This window comes from Oncorhynchus keta, unplaced genomic scaffold, assembly GCF_023373465.1.
Source record: "Oncorhynchus keta strain PuntledgeMale-10-30-2019 unplaced genomic scaffold, Oket_V2 Un_contig_19179_pilon_pilon, whole genome shotgun sequence".
In the NCBI taxonomy this organism is placed as follows: Eukaryota; Metazoa; Chordata; class Actinopteri; order Salmoniformes; family Salmonidae; genus Oncorhynchus; species Oncorhynchus keta.
Window position 1 is genome coordinate 19,585 of NW_026281323.1, and position 20,946 is coordinate 40,530.

At 45.2% G+C, this 20,946-nt stretch overlaps 1 protein-coding gene across 1 annotated transcript in view; it reads right to left on the minus strand.

Moving 5' to 3' along the window:
* Window positions 1–20,946, minus strand: part of LOC118370872 (sodium bicarbonate cotransporter 3-like) — a 62,578-nt gene that overhangs the window by 18,386 nt on the left and 23,246 nt on the right. The window contains 8 exon segments of the mRNA XM_052504441.1: window positions 32–119; window positions 293–450; window positions 5,268–5,377; window positions 10,355–10,543; window positions 10,664–10,824; window positions 10,916–11,054; window positions 11,245–11,391; window positions 19,369–19,450. Coding sequence (XP_052360401.1) covers window positions 32–119; window positions 293–450; window positions 5,268–5,377; window positions 10,355–10,543; window positions 10,664–10,824; window positions 10,916–11,054; window positions 11,245–11,391; window positions 19,369–19,450 — 1,074 coding nt within the window.

Genomic DNA, 20,946 nt, shown 5'->3' on the forward strand with positions numbered 1-20,946 from the left:
CAATCCAGAGCTGTGTTGTAGTGCTCCTCACCTCGTCTGTCATCAGCGTGGCGATGGAGCGGCCGATCTCGTGGTACTGAGGACCCTTTCCAAACGGACCCAGCAGCAGGAACAGGAACCTGACCAATAGGAGAGCAGGATAGAATCAGAGTCCATCCAAGCACACACCACCGCACGTCCCCCTCAACACACAATGTTTTTCAAAAATGGTTGTCTATTGCAATAACTCCTTCACAGTCAAAATAACTAAATGCCTGTCATGCGATTCAGATAAGTGTGTGTACACACTTACCTGGTGGGTACGGGCACCTCAGTGAGACCAGTGAGCAGCACGGCGGGGGACAGCCTGATGAATGCTATGATTGGTCGCTCCAGGAATTCCACCTCTCCCACCAGCACGTTGGACGCCTCCGCCCCAGGAGGGATCTTCTTCATGAAGTTCATGTCCACCTGTGAGGTTGAAGGTCACAGGGTTAAGCAGGAAGTATACATGCTTGGATGTTCCTGAAGTTGAATTGTATTGGCCATGCAGGGTTCACAGACATTTAGACAGATTGAATTTCAGGACTTTAAACTAAATTCCCATGACAACAACTGGTGGTGTTTAAATAGAAGTATATATTTTTTGGGCAGAAATGTGGTATCAACACTTGGAGGCTGGAGGCTGATCCCATGTAGTCTACCATCTCCTGTCGTTGTGAAAGACACTTAACCCCCCACAAAGTAGAATCCCTGTTAGGCAACTGTATAAACACATGTGGTCAACCCTCAGTCTGGAGAGCTGATGGGTGTGCATGCTTTTGATACAGCCCTGTTCAAACACGTTGCAGTCAGTTTATCAAGGTCCGGTTGAGCAACTCATTTCTAAAATGTTTTGTTAGAGGACTAAAATAAATACATGGAATACAAGCCTACACTCATTAGCTCTCCTGAAGAATGGTTGACCTCCCTGGATGTAAAACATACGTGGTGGAAATGTTGCTCTGGCTTTGTCCAATAATTAGCTCATTCAATATATCAAAGATCATATAGGGGGAAGGCATAGAGGAAACACTGAACAGTTAACTAGAGGGAGAGAGAGAACTAGCCAGGATACAAGATTTGAATTGGCTACCTACTCTGTTCTCTGTTCATATTTTATAGGCCTCTCCTTGAGCAATGGCCCACTGGTATACATGCAGGTGATGGACACACAGATGCACTGAAGTTGATTTTGATGTGATTGGTAAAGAATATGTGCCCAAATAAAATACACGGGAAAAAGTATTCTTTTCAGATTTTACAATTTTCTAAACTTTTCCAGGACTGGAAAACGTTGTAAATGTTTATTTTTTAAAAAGACTTCCAAGATTTAAGGCCGTACCAACCCTACATTATGTGTTTGCCAAATTTCTACAAAATTCTCAACTGTTATAAACTGTGGAAAATATAAGGTGTGTTTTGGTAACATGGTCAGTTACTGAGAATGTGTGTATAGATGGGTAGTTTGAGGGTTGAACTACCCCCCCCAAAAGAACCAGGGCGTGTACACCATTAATCACATGTACCAGGCAAGGAGACGGGGTACCTTATCGCCTACATTATGGACCCTACCCACGACGTCTACACTGTGGACCCTACCCCTACACCGCGGACGCTACCCGCTACCCCTACACCGTGGACACTACCCACTACCCCGCGGACGCTACCCGCTACCCCTACACCGTGGACACTACCCACTACCCACACACCGTGGACGCTACCCACTACCCCTACACCGCGGATGCTACCCACTACCCCTACACCCGGATGCTACCCACTACCCGTGGACCCTACCCACTACCCACACACCGTGGACCCTACCCACTACCCCTACACCGTGGACCCTACCCACTACCCCTACACCGTGGACCCTACCCACTACCCCTGGACCCTACCCACTACCCCTACACGCGGACGCTACCCACTACCCTGTGGACCCTACCCACTACCCCCACGCGGACTACCCACCCACTACCCCGTGGACACTACCCACTACCCCGTGGACCCTACCCACTACCCCGTGGACCCTACCCACTACCCCTACACCGTGGACCCTACCCACTACCCCTACACCGCGGACCCTACCCACTACCCCTACACCGCGGACCTACCCACTACCCCTACACCGCGGACGCTACCCACTACCCCGTGGACCCTACCCACTACCCCGTGGACCCTACCCACTACCCCGTGGACCCTACCCACTACCCCGTGGACCCTACCCCACTACCCCTACCCACTACCCCTACATCGTGGACACTACCCACACATCGTGGACACTACCCACTACCCCAACATCGTGGACACTACCCACTACCCCATGGACCCTACCCACTACCCCTACACCATGGACCCTACCCACTACCCCATGGACACTACCCACTACCCTACACCGCGGACACTACCCCTACCCGGACACTACCCCTACACCGCGGACACTACCCACTACCCCATGGACACTACCCACTAACCCATGGACCCTACCCACTACCCCTACACCGCGGACACTACCCACTACCCCTACACCGCGGACGCTACCCACTACCCCTACCCCGTGGACGCTACCCACTACCCCGTGGACCCTACCCACTACCCCTACACCGTGGACACTACCCACTACGCCATGGACACTACCCACTTACACTGTACTATGGATGCTTCCGTCAGAAGCGATGACCTCAAACAGGACACCTAATAAATAATAAATCACATAGAATATGTGTGGTTGCTGTGCTGCCGACAGCCGTACTGCTGCACAAAAAAAGATAATGAAAACATCAGATTCTCTGAACCACGGTCGGACCACTACAGACAGATCAACACAGTCACAGCACTACGGTCACACACACGGCACTGGCAGGTAACATGTTATGTACAGTCACGTCACGGAACACAGTCTCATGGATCAACACAACAGCACTGATGGGCCGGGGCCAGTGATTGACAGGAGAGAAGACTTACTGCAGGCCTCCTGGCACCCCCGCCCCAGGAACCACAACTACAGTGGCAAGCATGCTGAGAGTAGGACAAACAGGGGCACAACTTAATTCAGATCACACCATAAGCGCAGATCACTCAGCTAGGGTCCAATCTGGATCCATGATGTCACCTCTTATTATAATATCATCCTCTTAATACACTGTTCTCATACCCATCAGTCCCCCAAGGAGCAGAAACCAGTCACTTTGTTCAGTATCCAGCATGTGTTACTTCAAATGAGATTGAATACTTTCCGAATGCATTGTATATCTGACCCTTTGACTTTTTCCACTTGTCACGTTCAATTCATTATTTACCTCAATCTACACACAATACCCCATAATGACCAAGCGAAAACATGTTTTTAGAAATTAATCTTTGAAATGTTTCTACAACTTGGAGTCCACCTGTGGTAAATTCAATTGATTGGACATGATTTGGAAAGGCAGACACCTGTCTATAGAAGGTCTCACAGTTGGCAGTGCATGTCAGAGCAAAAACCAAGCCATGAGGTGGAAGAAATTGTCTATAGAGCTCCGAGACAGGATTGTGTTGAGACACAGATCTTGGGAAGTTTACCAAATAATTTCTGCAGCATTGAAGGTCCAAGAACACAGTGGCCTCCATCGTTCTTAAATGGAAGGAGTTTGGAACCAAGACTCTTCCTAGAGCTGGCTGTCCGGCCAAAACTGAGCAATCAGGGGGGAACAGGGCCTTGGTCAAGGAGGTGACCAAGAACCAGATGGTCACTCTGACAGAGCTCCAGAGTTCCTCTGTGGAGATGGTTGTCCTTCTGGAAGGTTCTCCCATGTCTGCAGCACTCCACCAATCAGGCCTTTATCTTCCACCTCATGAAAGGCATCACAGTCTGCTTGGAGTTTGCCAAAAGACAACTAAAGGACAAAGAGAAACAAGATTCTCTGGTCTGATGAAACCAAGATTGAACTCTTTGGCCTGAATGCCAAGTGTCACGTCTGGAAGAAACCTGGAACCATCCCCTACGGTGAAGCATGAGTGGCAGCATCATGCCGTGGGGATGTTTTTCAGCAGCAGGGACTGGGTGACTAGTCAGGATCGAAGGAAAGAGATCTTTGATGAAAACCTGCTCCAAAGCGCTCTGGACCTTGAACTGGGGTGACGGTTCACCTTCCAACAGGACAATGACCTAAGCACACAGCCAAGACAATGCAGGAGTGGCTTCGGGACAAGTCTCTGAATGTCCTTGAGTGGCTCAGCCAGAGCCTAGAGTTGAACCCGATCTAACATCTCTGGAGAGACCTGAAAATAGAGCTTGAGAGGATATGCAGTGTCATACCCAAGAAGACTTGAGGCTATAATCAATGCCAAAAGTGCTTTAACAAAGTACAGAGTAAAGGGTCTGAATACTTAAATAAAATGTGATTTCAGTTATTATTTTATTTCGAAAAACCTGTTTTTGCTTTGTCATTATGGGGTATTGTGTGTAGATTGAGGGATAAACATAAATAAATTGTAGAATAAGGTTGTAACGTAACAAAATGTGGGGGAAAAAAAGGGATCTGAAATATTATTGAATGCACTGTATAAACCCTGGATTTCTGATGCTATGTATTGGCCAATCAGAGGCTTTGAAGCTAGCGGCTGCCATATTGAGTTCTCTGTAGAGCCCTGCATGGGCATGAATTTTAAGCCCGAGCCCTACCTATGCTGTGATGTTCAGGTCCTACCCAGGCCCGATTGCTTCAACCAAATTAAAGCCCCGTCCCTGACCGAAACCAAAAATAACTTCCTCCATTAGTAAATCCATTAGCTGCTCTGTCAGTCTCACCCTGCGCGCAGCTCGCTCTGCATGCACTCTACTCATGGCGGCTCTGAGCGAGTATCCATAGCAACGGCCCTGCTAGGGCTGCTCTGCTCAATGACGAGACATGACAGAGCAGTTAACTACTTTGTCACTAACAAAACTCAAGGACCATTATTTTCTGTGAAATAATCTCTCCTGTTTTATATTTGACGAGGTTGAAGCACTTCTGACACCATGTTATGATCGTTGTCAGATATGACTATTGCGCAGGAGAGCATGAGCAAATGGCTCAGCTTCAAAATGTTTGTGATCAATTTAGTGATACACAAGCCCTGCATGTTCCCTAGATACTGATAAAAAAAGGCCCTACTCGGCCCTGACCCAATGTATAATGTCGGGCCCGGGTCGGGTAGCAGAGCTCTACTTGTCTGTCCTCGTGACCGTGGGTCTACACACTGCTCAGCAGTGGGAGGAGAGACGTTACCTTGCTGAAGTCCACAGTGCTGTTCTCTCTGCTTCCTCCGTTGATGCGGCTCTCACTCGGTTTACTGTTCTCCAGGTTCCCAGGAGCTGACTGGGGGGATGCCAGGAGGCCTGCCCAAGGGGTGGAAGGGGGTAGAAGAAACCAGTGGTCAATTAAACAGTAAAAAAATGAACTGTGTGTATGGCCGATATGAATGGGGAATTGGTACAATTTGTAGACGTACACAATTATATGTGTCTGAGAAGGAGAGCGGGGGGGCTATGCATGTGTGACTCCGTGAGTTTGAGAGTTTGTTCAGACATGCAGCTGCTCTGTACATGCTGGGTGAGAAACTCCACGTATCACAACAAAGTAATCAGAGATGGTAGAAATAACTAAACAGTGGGGGGGTCAATAGACACCCATAGACATCCTCTGTGTTTACAGGACCGACCCTACGGAGGCTGGAGTTGGACAGAAAGGTTTCAGAGGTAGATTAGTGGTGGAATGTGCACCAATGGGGCCCTGCCTATCAATCCCCTGCTTCTTACTGAACCAGTCAGCCAAGATACACCACATGGTCCAATAAGACAGCACATTTAAAGCTGGGAAAAACAGAACACACTCACGTGTTGGTATTTACACACACGGCATGGCCTCAGCCTCTTGCTGTAAAAACATATTTTGACCCATCATCTCACGGTCTAAGAACCTTGCCAATTGAAACTAGGACTTGCTATGGAACTCACTCTGTGTAATACTGTGCAGCGTCTGTGTGCATATGGGGGTGAAACCTGAGCACGCCTAAAATGATACATTAAACCCTGATATCATTTATTAGACAGTGGTAACTAGGGAGATGTCAAGTGGGGTAATAGTGCATTAAACTGAACTATTACGATAACATAGGGCCAACTTCATGTAAACAGTTACCAAACTTCGTATAAGGGTAACTCTCAACTCCAGCCTTTGCCCAAACTGCTCACATTTTCAGGTGAGAAGTTGTGGGTAGCAACGGGGAAATTGCTCATAAATATACATTTTTGTGGGTGGGTAAACATAGATCCCTGATCCGATCCCAACACTAAAGCATTCTCAGAAGTCCACTGGCACGTGCTGATAATAAACTGATGTGCTTCTCAAGCAAATATGGCTCTGGACAGTTAACTCTCAGTGGAAAGGTGATGGGTTCCTGACATCTACTGCCAGTGTAAATTAAAATCCCCAATGTGGTGCAAAAAAATTAAATGTGGACTAACATTTATTGCAGTATTGTGTTGGAGAAAAAAGTGAGTCATCCCCTTGATAATGAAGATTAGGGGCTCATTTCAATCCAACCCACATTGCAGTATTCATGCTGTAGCTCTTGGTCAAATTAACTCAATAGTCTTGGGTACTGTATAAAAACCTACAACTACTACCAGGGCCACCCCTCTCACAGGCATGTTTTCACTTTTCAGAATTACAAGTGTGTGGGCACATGATGAATATTGTAAATAAAAATGTTTATCTATCCATCCATCCATAAGTCGGATGTTTCACATACACCTAAGCCAAATACATTTAAACTCAATTTCACAACTCCTGACATTTAATCCAAGTAAAAATGTCCCGTCTTAGGTCAGTTAGGATCGTCACTTTATTTTAAGAATGTGAAATGTCAGAATAATAGTAGAGAGAAGGATTTATTTCAGCTTTTATTTCTTTCATCACATTCCCAGTATGTCAGAAGTTTACATACACTCAATTAGTATTTGCTAGCATTGCCTTTAACTTGGGTCAAACGTTTTGGGTAGCCTTCCACAAGCTTCCCACAATAAGTTGGGTGAATTTTGGCTCATTCCTCCTGACAGAGCTGGTGTAACTGAGCAGGTTTGTAGGCCTCCTTGCTCGCACACGCTTTTTCAGTTCTGCCCACACATCTTCTATAGGATTGAGGGCAGGGCTTTATGATGGCCACTCCAATATCTTGATTTTGTTGTCTTTAAGCCATTTTGCCACAACTTTGGAAGCTTGCTTGTGGTCATTGTCCATTTGGAAGACCCATTTGCAAACAAGATTTCACTTCCTGACTGATGTCTTGAGATGTTGATTCAATATATCCACATAATTTTCCTCCCTCATGATGCCATCTATTTTGTGAAGTGCACCAGTCCCTCCTGCAGCAAAGCACCCCCACAACATGATGCTGCCACCCCTGTGCTTCACTGTTGGGATGGTGTTTGTCGGCTTGCAAGCATCCCCCTTTCCTCCAAACATAAATGGTCATTAACAGTCTATTTTTGTTTCATCAGACCAGAGGACATTTCTCCAAAAAGTTCAATCTTTGTCCCTATGTGCTGTTGCAAACCGTAGTCTGGTTTTTCTATGGCGGTTTTGGAGCAGTGGCTTCTTCCTCCTTCCTTGCTGAGCGGCCTCTCAGGTTATGTCGATTTGGACTCGTTTTTACTGTGGATATAGATACTTTTGTACCTGTTTCCTACAGCATCTTCACAAGGTCCTTTGCTGTTGTTATGGGATTGATTTGCACTTTTAGCACCAAAGTATGTTCATCTCTAGGAGACAGAACTTCCCTTCCTTCCCGAGCAGTATGATGGCTGTGTGGTCCCATGGTGTTTATACTTGCATACTAGTGTTTGTACAGATGAAAGTGGTACCTTCAGGCATTTAGAAATTGCCCCCAAGGATGAACCAGACTTGTGGAAGTCTTCTTGGCTGATTTCTTTTGATTTTCCCATGATGTCAAGCAAAGAGGCACTGAGTTTGAAGGTAGGCCTTGAAATACATCCACAGGTACACCTCCAATTGACTCAAATTATGTCAATTAACCCATCATATGCTTCTAAAGCCATGACATAATTTTCTGGAATTTCCCAGTCTGTTTAAAGGCACAGTCAACTTAGTGCATGTAAACTTCTGACCCACTGGAATTGTGGTACAGTGAATTATAAGTGAAATAATCTGTGTTTAAACAATTGTTGGAAAAATTACTTGTGTCATGCAAAAAGTAGATGTCCTAACAGACTTTCCAAAACTATAGTTTGTTAAGAAATGTGTGGACTGGTTGAAATACTAGTTTTAATGACTCCAACCTAAGTGTATGTAAACTTCCAACTTCAACTGTACACATCTCTGCCCCATGTGGGATTAGAACTCAAAACCATGAACTATGAGCCATTGTCATCTATTTCTTGTAACGATGGATGTAGCTACAAATAAATGTATAATCCTCATAGCCTCCATGTTTTTTTTCTTCGTTAAAGATGCATGAAACGGTAAGCAAAAACGTTGAATTTGGTCATGTGCGGAAATGTGCCTTCCTGCCTTTAGAATTTTGTGTAACGCCAGTAGTCTGGTCAAGGAAGTGTCATGCAAAATATATATTGGCACACTCCACTTACCAAGACCATTGCCAAATAAGGCGTGCGGTCACCTGTTTTTATAGTAATCCACGAGGTGGTACCACCAAGCACATCCAGAAGGGAGTGCATTTCATACCCAACTGCTCGCTTGAGATGTAGAGGAACCTTCTCAAGGTGTGATGTAACCGCTGGGGGGGAATGAGATTAATAGTAAATCAAAATAACAAAATATAGCCCTTTCGCAACCAACTGTGGAAATGAAGACCAGAATTGACATGTTTCACTAAGTCTAAAACATCTGGTTTATGTTGATGAAATGTACTCTTTAAGTGCTTCACAAGTCATCAAGCACACAGACAGACACATACAATGTTAAGGACTGAGAGAGGTCAGATTATGTAAGGTGAAGAAGGTGTGGAGGGGGGTTTCATGCTATTTGCAGGATATTTAACCTGCTGGAGGTGGGGGGAGGAGCTGCACCAGACGGGCAGGGTCTGCACCCCAGACTCCTCCTTGTGGTCCTTGACTAGACCGGAGCTTCAGTTCCTCCCCATCTGAAGCATGGACCTCCACACTGGGGATACTCCAGCTCCTACCCTCACCGGTCAATCAGAGTAGGAGTGGGGGACAGGCAGGGAGGGGTGGGGGATCTGCATCTGGCTAAGGGATGGGTGTTCTGGGGGGTGCTAAGTGGGGGGGAGGAGGGGTGGGGGGTGCTGGCGTTGAGCAGGATGGGTGTTCTGGGGGTGCTAAGGGGGAGGACTGAGGAACTGAGACCCCCTGGACTCCCTTGAGGAGGGAGGGGCGGGAGGTGGATAGACTTCCTATGGGAGGGGACAAGGGTAGTTGGGAAAGCAGAGAAGACAGGATGGAAAAAGGAAAGAGGGAGAGGAAAAATACATCAGGAAGGGTAAGAATACTAAATGTGTGTTGGGAACAATGCTCTTCATGCTGAAAAGCCCAGGCCTTGGAAGTGTCTTGTTAGTGGAAGTCAAAGACAAAGAGCAGGGGCATATTCAGTACATCCCAAAACGTCACAGGGAACATTTGCACAACGTACATGGAGCCGCAGTAAACCAGGAGATTAAGTCAAGATCAATTAACATCTGTCACAATGCTGCCCACAAACAGCAGCGAACATGTTCAGAACACACACAAAAACACTGTTTAGCAACCTTCTGCAACAATGTTACAAAAACACAATAAATGCCGCGGTTACATCACACTTTAATAAGGATATACTATAGGTCACTCAAACGGACCAATCACAAGCAAGGGGAAGCTGACCAATAATCTTCAACTGTGATTTAATTGCTACATGATGGCATGTGCACAGATTTACTTTGGTTTTAAGTTAACTATTAGCCTATTACAACATTTCAACACAAAATCCTTATCACAAAAACATCTTTCCAGGAGAAAACAAAATCCAGCACACAAAACAAACTCTCAGACTTATCACTGCAGTGTTCAAGAACAGTCATGATGGGAAAATCACATGCCAGTAAAAGGCTCATGCACCAATCAGATCTTGCTCATCGTCTTGTCACTCAGTTACCTCAGCCAATTGACACCTCTTTGAATGACCCAACCCACTTCATAAAACAACATGTGCATAGTACATTCATTCAATCTGTCAAAACACAACAAAAAAGGGTGTAAATAAACCATTATTTTGTAGAAGAGCTGAAATGAGGGGATGAAGAGCAGAAGAGGAAAAAGGAGAGGTGCAGCGAGGGCCCTCACCGTTTCTCTCAAGCAGGTGTGGGTCAGATTGTTTCTTGCCGATGTCAGCGAAGGAGCGCACCAGAGGGATGCGGTTGCTGAGCTTCTTCTCGTTCTGGTGGTGGTGTCTCTTCAACATGGCCTCCCTTACCTTCTGCCTCAACTCCTCCTCCAGCTGAGCTGACGCCACCATGCTGTCTATCACCATGTCTATGGGGTACAGGGTAGACTGCATGCTTTACTCAACAGTTACATGCTTTATTCAACACATTCAACTTTCAGACTCACACACACAGTGAAATGTCTGCAGAGACATACATACACACTCACCTGCGATCTCCTCAATGGTGTTAGCTCTCATGTCCAACATGACAGTGCCGTTGAGGATGCAGCTGCGGAGCTCGAAGAGGCTGTGGAGAGACAGCGTGGCTACGTAGGGCTTACTCCAACGCTCCCCTCCATCCTCCACGTCTTCCTCAAACTTTAACCACCTACACACACACACACAGATGAAAGGAGCTGTTGATGTGGTTGGATGAGGAAACATCCACTAGGAGTAGTGAGGAAGGGTGTGCGTCATGCCTGGCTGTCTCCCTCCACTCGTAGACGTGTCCGTCCCGGAAGAACAGCTCATCCAGCTCAGTGAACAGGTCGTGGGGCATGTGCTCTTCATCATCATCCTCTGTCCCCAGGATGAACTGGACACGCTGGGACGGGGTGTCTGAAACAGAGGGGGTACAGGTGGAAGATGGGTAATGTAGTACAACCAAGGGGAATATTAGTAGAAAAAGGACAGTAAATGGTTTGGTATAGGAAACAGGGCTGGAGAATGGAGATATGGCAATAGAGCTGATCTGAGGACAGTGAATGAAGCAGATGTTGAGGTGGGAGAGTGAACTGGTCTTAGCTACCATAGGAAGGAGACTCTCGTCCATCTTCATGGTCCGAGCGGTCTCTCCTCTTGCGGTGGTGTCTGTGGCCGCGGTGGCTGCGGTGGTGCCTCCGTTTGGTCTCTCTGCCCAGAGGAACATGGACACCCACATAGACCGCTCTGTGACCTGGGAACAGGGTCGAGAGAGGCATGCTCAATCACGGTATACCATGTATAATAGTCTTATCTGCAGTTGGGCTGGATATATACACTGTGCATTTAAAAATCTGAATTGTCAATACGGTTCTTGGTAATACATATGGTCTGATTTCAGCATTTTACAATCTTTAGATCCACTTTCTTTACAGGCCCAAAATGGCATGAGAAAAATGCAGTTGTTTTCATACACTGCAGCCACCCTGGAGTTACCATCACAGACTGTGCCCCCCCCTACACACGTCTTCCTGTCTGTTGTTTACGTACGTCACACACAATGGTAACCCTTCCCTCTTATCCTCCTCTCAATTTCTGACGTGTCAAGTGGCCATACCAGAAGCGTTAAATGAATGGACGAGTTCCGTGCCGTTCTGGCAGCAGCTAAGAATGGATAGAAAGGACGTCACTGCCCAAGACCCGCTGCTCTCTACTCACTGCTCGTTGTCAGGACATGGGGAAAGGAGAGAAGGCTCAAAAAGGAGAAGGACATGTAGCCTGCTCTTTGTGCTTATAAACACACTTTATCTTTTGAGAGCTGGGACCGTTAAACCGTTCTGGATGGCATACTACTGACGTCAGTCTGGACAGAGCAGATAAATGGACCAGGAGGGAGGTGAGGACTACAGCATGGTGGGTCTTCATCACGCCCCTGTCACATACATGTAATATGTCATAGCCCACTAAGCTCAATGAGGGGGAAAGTATAGATTTCACATTTATTTTTGTATTTTTTTTAAATCACACTAAAAACATAGTATTTGTGAGTGGGGGCCTGCGTCTTCCAATGCTTTTCCTATTATGAGCCAGTGGGAGTTTTTAGCAGTAATAAATCTCTGAATACTTCAGTTGTGACCTCAGAAGTGTCCCATGCTGTGGGTACCACGCTTAAAGGTGAGCTGTGAGCCTAGCATAGGAAGCATAGCATAGAGAGAAACATGACCTAATCCCCCCCAGTTCCTCTCTGGATCAGCTGAAAAAGGTCTGTGATACTCAGCTGATACCCCTGCAGGTTTCCTGTCTAAAAGTACTTAGTTCCTTCCATTTACATGGATGACAGAGACACACAACAGCCCTAATAATATAACTAAAATCGTTATTGTTCCAGGCTTCCAGCTAACATCTTTATTGTATCTCTGGGCCTTTATCTGTATTGTATATCTGGGCGTTCCTATGAATAAATAACATTCAGAGGTTTTCCTCTGTGGTTTCCATTAGCACCTCTGGGTTGTCAGCTGTAATGTTCTGCGCAGTAGGAGGAGTCCCTGGGCCACACACACAGCCAGTAGATAAACAATTGTCTCCATAACACTGCCGCTGGCTGGGGTCAGGTCTCCTGCAGGCTGCCAATGTCTCCACTGAGACACAGTGCACATCAATTACTATGTAGGCCTACCCCGTACCCGTGCATATCTACTCACAACTGCTGCCTCTTGAATATAAACAAGTATCGTTACTCATTGTGGATTTATTATTACGTATTTTACTTTTCTATTATTATTTTCTCTGTGTGGTTAGGAAGGGCCTGTAATTAAACATTTCACTGTTAGTCTAAACCTGGTCTACGTAGCACGTGACCAATACAGTTTGACGTTACCTCCCACCTGTTACCTCCCACCTGTTACCTCCCACTATAGACAACCAGTAGTTAGAGACCAAAACTCACTATTTCCAGTCTATCACATTTCAGAAACAATCGTCTGACTTGTTAGACTAGGCTCGTAGGCAGGCTCATGATCAATGTTCCCTGCCTCAAATTATTTCCGCCACTGAGGAAATTTCAGTTATGCTGAGCACAAACGTGAACGTTTTGAATTTACTGTGAACACAGAGGCTGTACCCGCTTTAAGTTAGTTTTAACCGTGGCCAAGTAGGCTACCGTGGCCAATCGATCATAATGTAGTCCTACCAGAGTGGCTGTGAGACCCGGCGGTAGGATTTTACAGTGAGGAGGCAACAAGGCAGAACATTATTTCTTGCCCAGAGTGACACTTTCTATTTGCAAGTGAAGATAATAACAACCAACGAAATGTACAAGTATTTAGAAAATAATCAACTGGATCAAATAGAGCTCTTCAAACAAAACCCAGCAGCATGCTGACCTGTCCCCTGTCCTGTCCCACAAACAATGAGAGGACAGGCTTCTTATGTGGAACCTTTTATTTAACTAGGCAAGAACACTACCCTGGCCAAACCTGGACGATGCTGGGACAATTGTGCACCACCCTATGGGACTCCCAATCACGGCCAGTTGTGATACAGCCTTTATCAGAATACCCATGATGCAACTAAACGGAAACCTTTACACGTATCTGGTCAATTGACATTCAGAGCACATTAAATACAATACCATACATACATACATACACGTTCAGATAATAAACATGTAGTTATACCAGCACACCTCAGTAACTATGATAAACCCATGCTTTAGAGCAGTGTTGACCAACCCCGGTCCTCCACTACCCCCAACAGTACACTTTTTTATTATAACACCGGACAAACACACTTGATTCAACTAGTCAACTAATCATCAAGCCCTCAAAGAGCTGAATGAGGAGTTTGTCTAGGGTTACAACAACGTTTACTGTTGGGGGTCCTGGAGGACCCGGGCTGGGAAACACCGCTTCATAGCATAAATACTATCAGTATATAAAAATGTACGTCCCCCGGGTTTAAGCTCCTACCGCGCCACCCGTACCATTCATCAACTATGAACAGAACCCTCTTCAAAACGAGGACATACAAGGCAATCATACACATTTGACCATCTACCTTCACCTTTTAATTAGTAAACAATATCACATCGTATCTAGAACTTGGCATCACCAAAATGTATGACCAGAAAGAACCTATATTTTAAAAAAAGTAAAAAATCTGGAGAAAACAAAAACCAATTCCCGATGCGCCAAACTAAAAACTCTTGTTACTTCTCATTCACGGATGATCGACCAACAAAAAGAACATCGCTGCCCAACATTATCATCAATAAATAAATGTCCTTCTCATAAACCATGTCTGGTCCTTTATCAAAGGTTTTAGATTTGTGTGACAGAGTACATAGGACTATGTTCTATGTCAGCCAACATTAGCAGCCACTGTGTGGTGTTCTACAATACAGCCTACAGTAGCAGCCACTGTGTGGTGTTCTATGATAGTCACAGTGTGGTGTTCTATGTCAGCCTACAGTAGCAGCCACTGTGTGGTGTTCTACAATACAGCCTACAGTAGCAGCCACTGTGTGGTGTTCTACAATACAGCCTACAGTAGCAGCCACTGTGTGGTGTTCTATGATAGTCACAGTGTGGTGTTCTATGTCACAGTGTGGTGTTCTATGATAGTCACAGTGTGGTGTTCTATGATAGTCACAGTGTGGTGTGATAGTCACAGTGTGGTGTTCTATGATAGTCACAGTGTGGTGTTCTATGTCAGCCTACAGTAGCAGCCACTGTGTGGTGTTCTATGTCAGCCTACAGTAGCAGCCACTGTGTGGTGTTCTACAATACAGCCTACAGTAGCAGCCACTGTGTGGTGTTCTACAATACAGCCTACAGTAGCAGCCACTGTGTGGTGTTCTACAATACAGCCTACAGTAGCAGCCACTGTGTGGTGTTCTACAATACAGCCTACAGTAGCAGCCACTGTGTGGTGTTCTATGATAGTCACAGTGTGGTGTTCTATGTCAGCCTACAGAAGCAGCCACTGTGTGGTGTTCTATGACAGCCTACAGTAGCAGCCACTGTGTGGTGTTCTATGATAGTCACAGTGTGGTGTTCTATGTCAGCCTACAGTAGCAGCCACTGTGTGGTGTTCTACAATACAGCCTACAGTAGCAGCCACTGTGTGGTGTTCTATGATAGTCACAGTGTGGTGTTCTATGTCAGCCTACAGTAGCAGCCACTGTGTGGTGTTCTATGACAGTCAGTGTGGTGTTCTGTCAGCCTACAGTAGCAGCCACTGTGTGGTGTTCTACAATACAGCCTACAGTAGCAGCCACTGTGTGGTGTTCTATGATAGTCACAGTGTGGTGTTCTATGTCAGCCTACAGTAGCAGCCACTGTGTGGTGTTCTATGATAGTCACAGTGTGGTGTTCTATGTCAGCCTACAGTAGCAGCCACTGTGTGGTGTTCTATGACAGCCTACAGTAGCAGCCACTGTGTGGTGTTCTATGACAGCCTACAGTAGCAGCCACTGTGTGGTGTTCTATGACAGCCTACAGTAGCAGCCACTGTGTGGTGTTCTATGTCAGCCTACATTCCGTGAGACTTGTGCAGCGCTGGAAATTAACCTGTTTAGCAACTTGTCCTTCAGACGAGGTGGTGACCGAAAATGTTTTATTGTGCTTTGTGATGAGGAAACCACTTTACAAATCATTATTTGCATACCACTATCACAGAGAGTCAGACAAAAAAAATGTATGCTACCATCTGCCTATTGACTACATTGCTTATTCAAGCCCTTCTCAAAATACTTCACTGCCCCTTTAAGATATAAAAAAGCTCTTTACCTGACTGGCTTTTCAAAGATGGCTATAAGTGTATATGTTTTGTGCTCTTGTAGGAAGCAATCACTTATCACTACCCATTACTGAGCAGAAATTGCTATAACTGGGCTAATAATGCACTAATTAGCAAAGGACATGAACAAATGTGCACACGTGGCTACATGCGGTTCTTCGCTTTGATCTTTGAACAATCTCAGACGGTCTTGCATACAGTGCCTTGCGAAAGTATTCGGCCCCCTTGAACTTTGCGACCTTTTGCCACATTTCAGGCTTCAAACATAAATATATAAAACTGTATTTATTTGTGAAGAATCAACAAGTGGGACACAATCATGAAGTGGAACGACATTTATTGGATATTTCAAACTTTTTTAACAAATCAAAAACTGAAAGATTGGGCGTGCAAAATTATTCAGCCCCTTTACATTCAGTGCAGCAAACTCTCCCCAGAAGTTCAGTGAGGATCTCTGAATGATCCAATGTTGACCTAAATGACTAATGATAACTACAATCCACCTGTGTGTAATCAAGTCTCCGTATAAATGCACCTGCACTGTGATAGTCTCAGAGGTCCGTTAAAAGCGCAGAGAGCATCATGAAGAACAAGGGACACACCAGGCAGGTCCGAGATACTGTTGTGAAGAAGTTTAAAGCCGGATTTGGATACAAAAAGATATCCCAAGCTTTAAACATCCCAAGGAGCACTGTGCAAGCGATAATATTTAAATGGAAGGCGTATCAGACCACTGCAAATCTACCAAGACCTGGCCGTCCCTCTAAACTTTCAGCTCATACAAGGAGAAGACTGATCAGAGATGCAGCCAAGAGGCCCATGATCACTCTGGATGAACTGCAGAGATCTACAGCTGAGGTGGGAGACTCTGTCCATAGGATAACAATCAGTCGTATATTGCACAAATCTGGCCTTTATGGAAGAGTGGCAAGAAGAAAGCCATTTCTTAAAGATATCCATAAAAAGTGTTGTTTAAAGTTTGCCACAAGCCACCTGGGAGACACACCAAACATGTGGAAGAAGGTGCTCTGGTCAGATGAAACCAAAATTGAACTTTTTGGCAACAATGCAAAACGTTATGTTTGGCGTAAAAGCAACACAGCTCATCACCCTGAACACACCATCCCCACTGTCAAACATGGTGGTGGCAGCATCATGGTTTGGGCCTGCTTTTCTTCAGCAGGGACAGGGAAGATGGTTAAAATTGATGGGAAGACGGATGGAGCCAAATACAGGACCATTCTGGAAGAAAACCTGATGGAGTCTGCAAAAGACCTGAGACTGGGAAGGAGATTTGTCTTCCAACAAGACAATGATCCAAAACATAAAGCAAAATCTACAATGGAATGGTTCAAAAATAAACATATCCAGGTGTTAGAATGGCCAAGTCAAAGTCCAGAACTGAATCCAATCGAGAATCTGTGGAAAGAACTGAAAACTGCTGTTCACAAATGCTCTCCATCCAACCTCACTGAGCTCGAGCTATTTTGCAAGGAGGAATGGGAAAAAATGTCAGTCTCTCGATGTGCAAAACTGATAGAGACATACCCCCAGCTGTAATCGCAGCAAAAGGTGGCGCTACAAAATATTAACATAAGGGGGCTGAATAATTTTGCACGCCCAATTTTTCAGTTTTTGATTTGTTTAAAAAGTTTGAAATATCCAATAAATGTCGTTCCACTTCATGATTGTGTCCCACTTGTTGATTCTTCACAAAAAAAATACAGTTTTATATTTTTATGTTTGAAGCCTGAAATGTGGCAAAAGGTCGCAAAGTTCAAGGGGGCCGAATACTTTCGCAAGGCACTGTAGTTAGGTTTATTTCATTATGTTGCATTTAAAAATGTCGATTTGGTCACAATTCCTACAGTAGAGGGAAATGTTGGTGTAAACTAACAGGGAAACTAGCAGAGTGAAGTTTAATCTCGCGAGTCTCTGCGCGGGCTGGTATTTCTTCTGCAAGGCAGTCCTGGGGAGTGGAGCACCCACACACAGCTTAAGGGGAACATTGATCATGATGTGTAACAAAACACAAGTAAATATTACTTTAGAGAAGTATGGAGGTTAGGAGAGAGGAGGGACAGAGAAGCGGAAGGGGAACATGGAGGTTGGGTCTGCCTGTACCAACCATGTGATTATGTGAATGAGTGGTAGTGTTCTAGAGAGAATGAGTGAGAGAAAGAATGAAGGGGGGGGGAGTGAAAGAGAAGGCTATATTAAATTAGTGGAGGCTAGAGCTGCAGGCTAATCCTCAGTAATGCTGTTAGAGCTAGAACCAGGGTGGGGGGGGGCAGCTAACATTACATTCTCACACTCTTCTCTACCTCATTAACCAGGGTTCCAAGTTACACTGTGCTCTACCTCATTAACCAGGGTTACACTGTGCTCTACCTCATTAACCAGGGTTACACTGTGCTCTACCTCATTAACCAGAGAGTTACACTGTGCTCTACCTCATTAACCAGGGTTACACTGTGCTCTACCTCATTAACCAGGGTTACACTGTGCTCTACCTCATTAACCAGGGTTCCAAATTACACGGTGCTCTACCTCATTAACCAGGGTTACACTGTTCTCTACCTCATTAACCAGGGTTACACTGTTCTCTACCTCATTAACCAGGGTTACACTGTGCTCTACCTCATTAACCAGGGTTACACTGTGCTCTACCTCATTAACCAGGGTTACACTGTGCTCTACCTCATTAACCAGGGTTACACTGTGCTCTACCTCATTAACCAGGGTTACACTGTGCTCTACCTCATTAACCAGGGTTACACTGTGCTCTTCCTCATTAACCAGGGTTCCAAATTACACGGTGCTCTACCTCATTAACCAGGGTTACACTGTTCTCTACCTCATTAACCAGGGTTACACTGTTCTCTACCTCATTAACCAGGGTTACACTGTGCTCTAGCTCATTAACCAGGGTTCAAAGTTACCAGGGTTCCAAGTTACACGGTTCTCTACCTCATTAACCAGGGGTTACAAGTTATTACTGTTCAAGTTCACCTCACAAAGCCTGGTCTCCCCAAACACAGTTTCTTGGGAGGGGATGCAGCTACAGCTTGTGTGTGTGGAAGATAAATTGTTAAGAATTCCATTGTGGATCCTATAAAGTTTGGAAATTGTGCCAGGGCTTTTCCCCTGCAGTCAGAGCTCAGTGGAATGTGGGTGGAAGCAATGCATACCTCAATCACCAGACCAAGCCAGACAAACGTGACTGAATTTCTCAAGATATTACAGCGCATGAGTAAAAACACATGTGTGTGTGTGAGAGCATGCATTTGTAGAATCCCCTCTGTCCTATGGCCATACAATGCCATTACACATGGGCCTCCTTGATACTGCTCCATGTATACTGTCAACATGAGTAGGATCCGGGCCCATGTGATACTTTGTGTGTATATATAAACACTAAAATCAGACTTACTCTCTAGCTCCTCTTTCTCAAAGTTGGTGTGAATGGAGGAGCTAGTCTTCCCCAGGTCCACCACCGCCTCATCATCGTTCCCCTGGAGACAAGGAGAAATACAAATTCATTGGGCAGATTGTTTTGTTTCAAAGAGAACAGAATGTACACATGGTGGAGATGTAGAGAGAAAGGACATTTATTCAGTCAATAGCCTAAATCTTCATAGTTCCCAAAGAGCAAGTCGTTTTAAAAGCTGCAATATGTAACTGTTTGAGAGACCTGACAAAAATTCACATAGAAATGTGAGTTATAGATCTGTCACTCACTAAAAGTCTAGTCTAAGAAGCGGTAGATATTGTCTACGTGCTCCATGCTTCCCGTTCTTCAGTGTCATTTTTGCGTCTTTTGCTTTCGGTTTTGCACACCAGCTGCAAACCAGCTGCAAACAATACTTCTGGTTATGGAAAATATATATTTCACAGCAGTTTAGATGGTACAATGATTCTCTATACTTGCTTGTTTTATCACAAACTGAAATTAGGCAAACTATTACAATTTTAGCAACCAGGAAATGGCGGAGTGATTTCTTCATAGTGCATCTTTAAGCATTGAAAGAATTGTACAACAACCTAGACACTAGTGGGTAGGAAGGAAATAATGAGGTACTTTAAAAAGTGGGCCTACGTAGTCACTCCTATTGACGACGCAGCACAGCACCAGAGATACACAATGGAAGAGAGTAATACAGGTCACATTGGGTGACAGTTGGAGCTGTGTGAAGTTAACTTCCTGTTCTTGGTCTTCCACTTCCTATTAGGTTACACCTTTTAACACAGCAGTCAAATTCAATAGGACTACTTAATCCAGCCATCTCACACAGCCATCTCACACAGGCAATAGTACTCACACAGGCAATAGTACTAAGACCACACAGGCAATAGTATAATAGTAGAGCTTCATCTGCTTCAAGACTGGACCCAACAAAGAAATCATAGCTATATTCTGATAGGCTCTTAAACAGTCATGGGAAAGACCCCGCATTTTCCATACAACTACACCATGTACAAGAACAACTCCAAACTGTCATGGTTCAGTTGATATGGGAGATGCATTACCACTGCTTTTCAGGGGAAATGGAAAAAGAGCCTGTGACGAGACTTCAGCTTTTGGACATTAACGAGGTGACACCATCTTAACTCCTCCATATTTACTGGATTGGTTGAACAGTGCAGAAGAGAACCTCCTGACAAGACCAGTATGTAGGGGGATATAGTTTCAGGTGTTTCTCTTACGCCTGAGGTTAGATTAATTATAAGAGACAGTGTATCCTACGGTATTGGCCTAAACAGGAGAAAGGCCTTTGAACGCTATAGCCAAGGGGAATGACTCAGAGGGATGTCCCTGCTGAATAAAGCCTAGGCGGCTGGACACCACCTGCGGGGGTAAGCGCAGAGGTAAATATTTGTGTTGGGCACAAGCCAGCACGCCCCGAGTCCAAAGACAGGCTGTCTTAGCCACACAACACAGACAGAGTGTTTAGATTTGAGTCACTTATACTTTACAAGTTGTGTTATCCAGCTCTTCAGCTTGCATTCC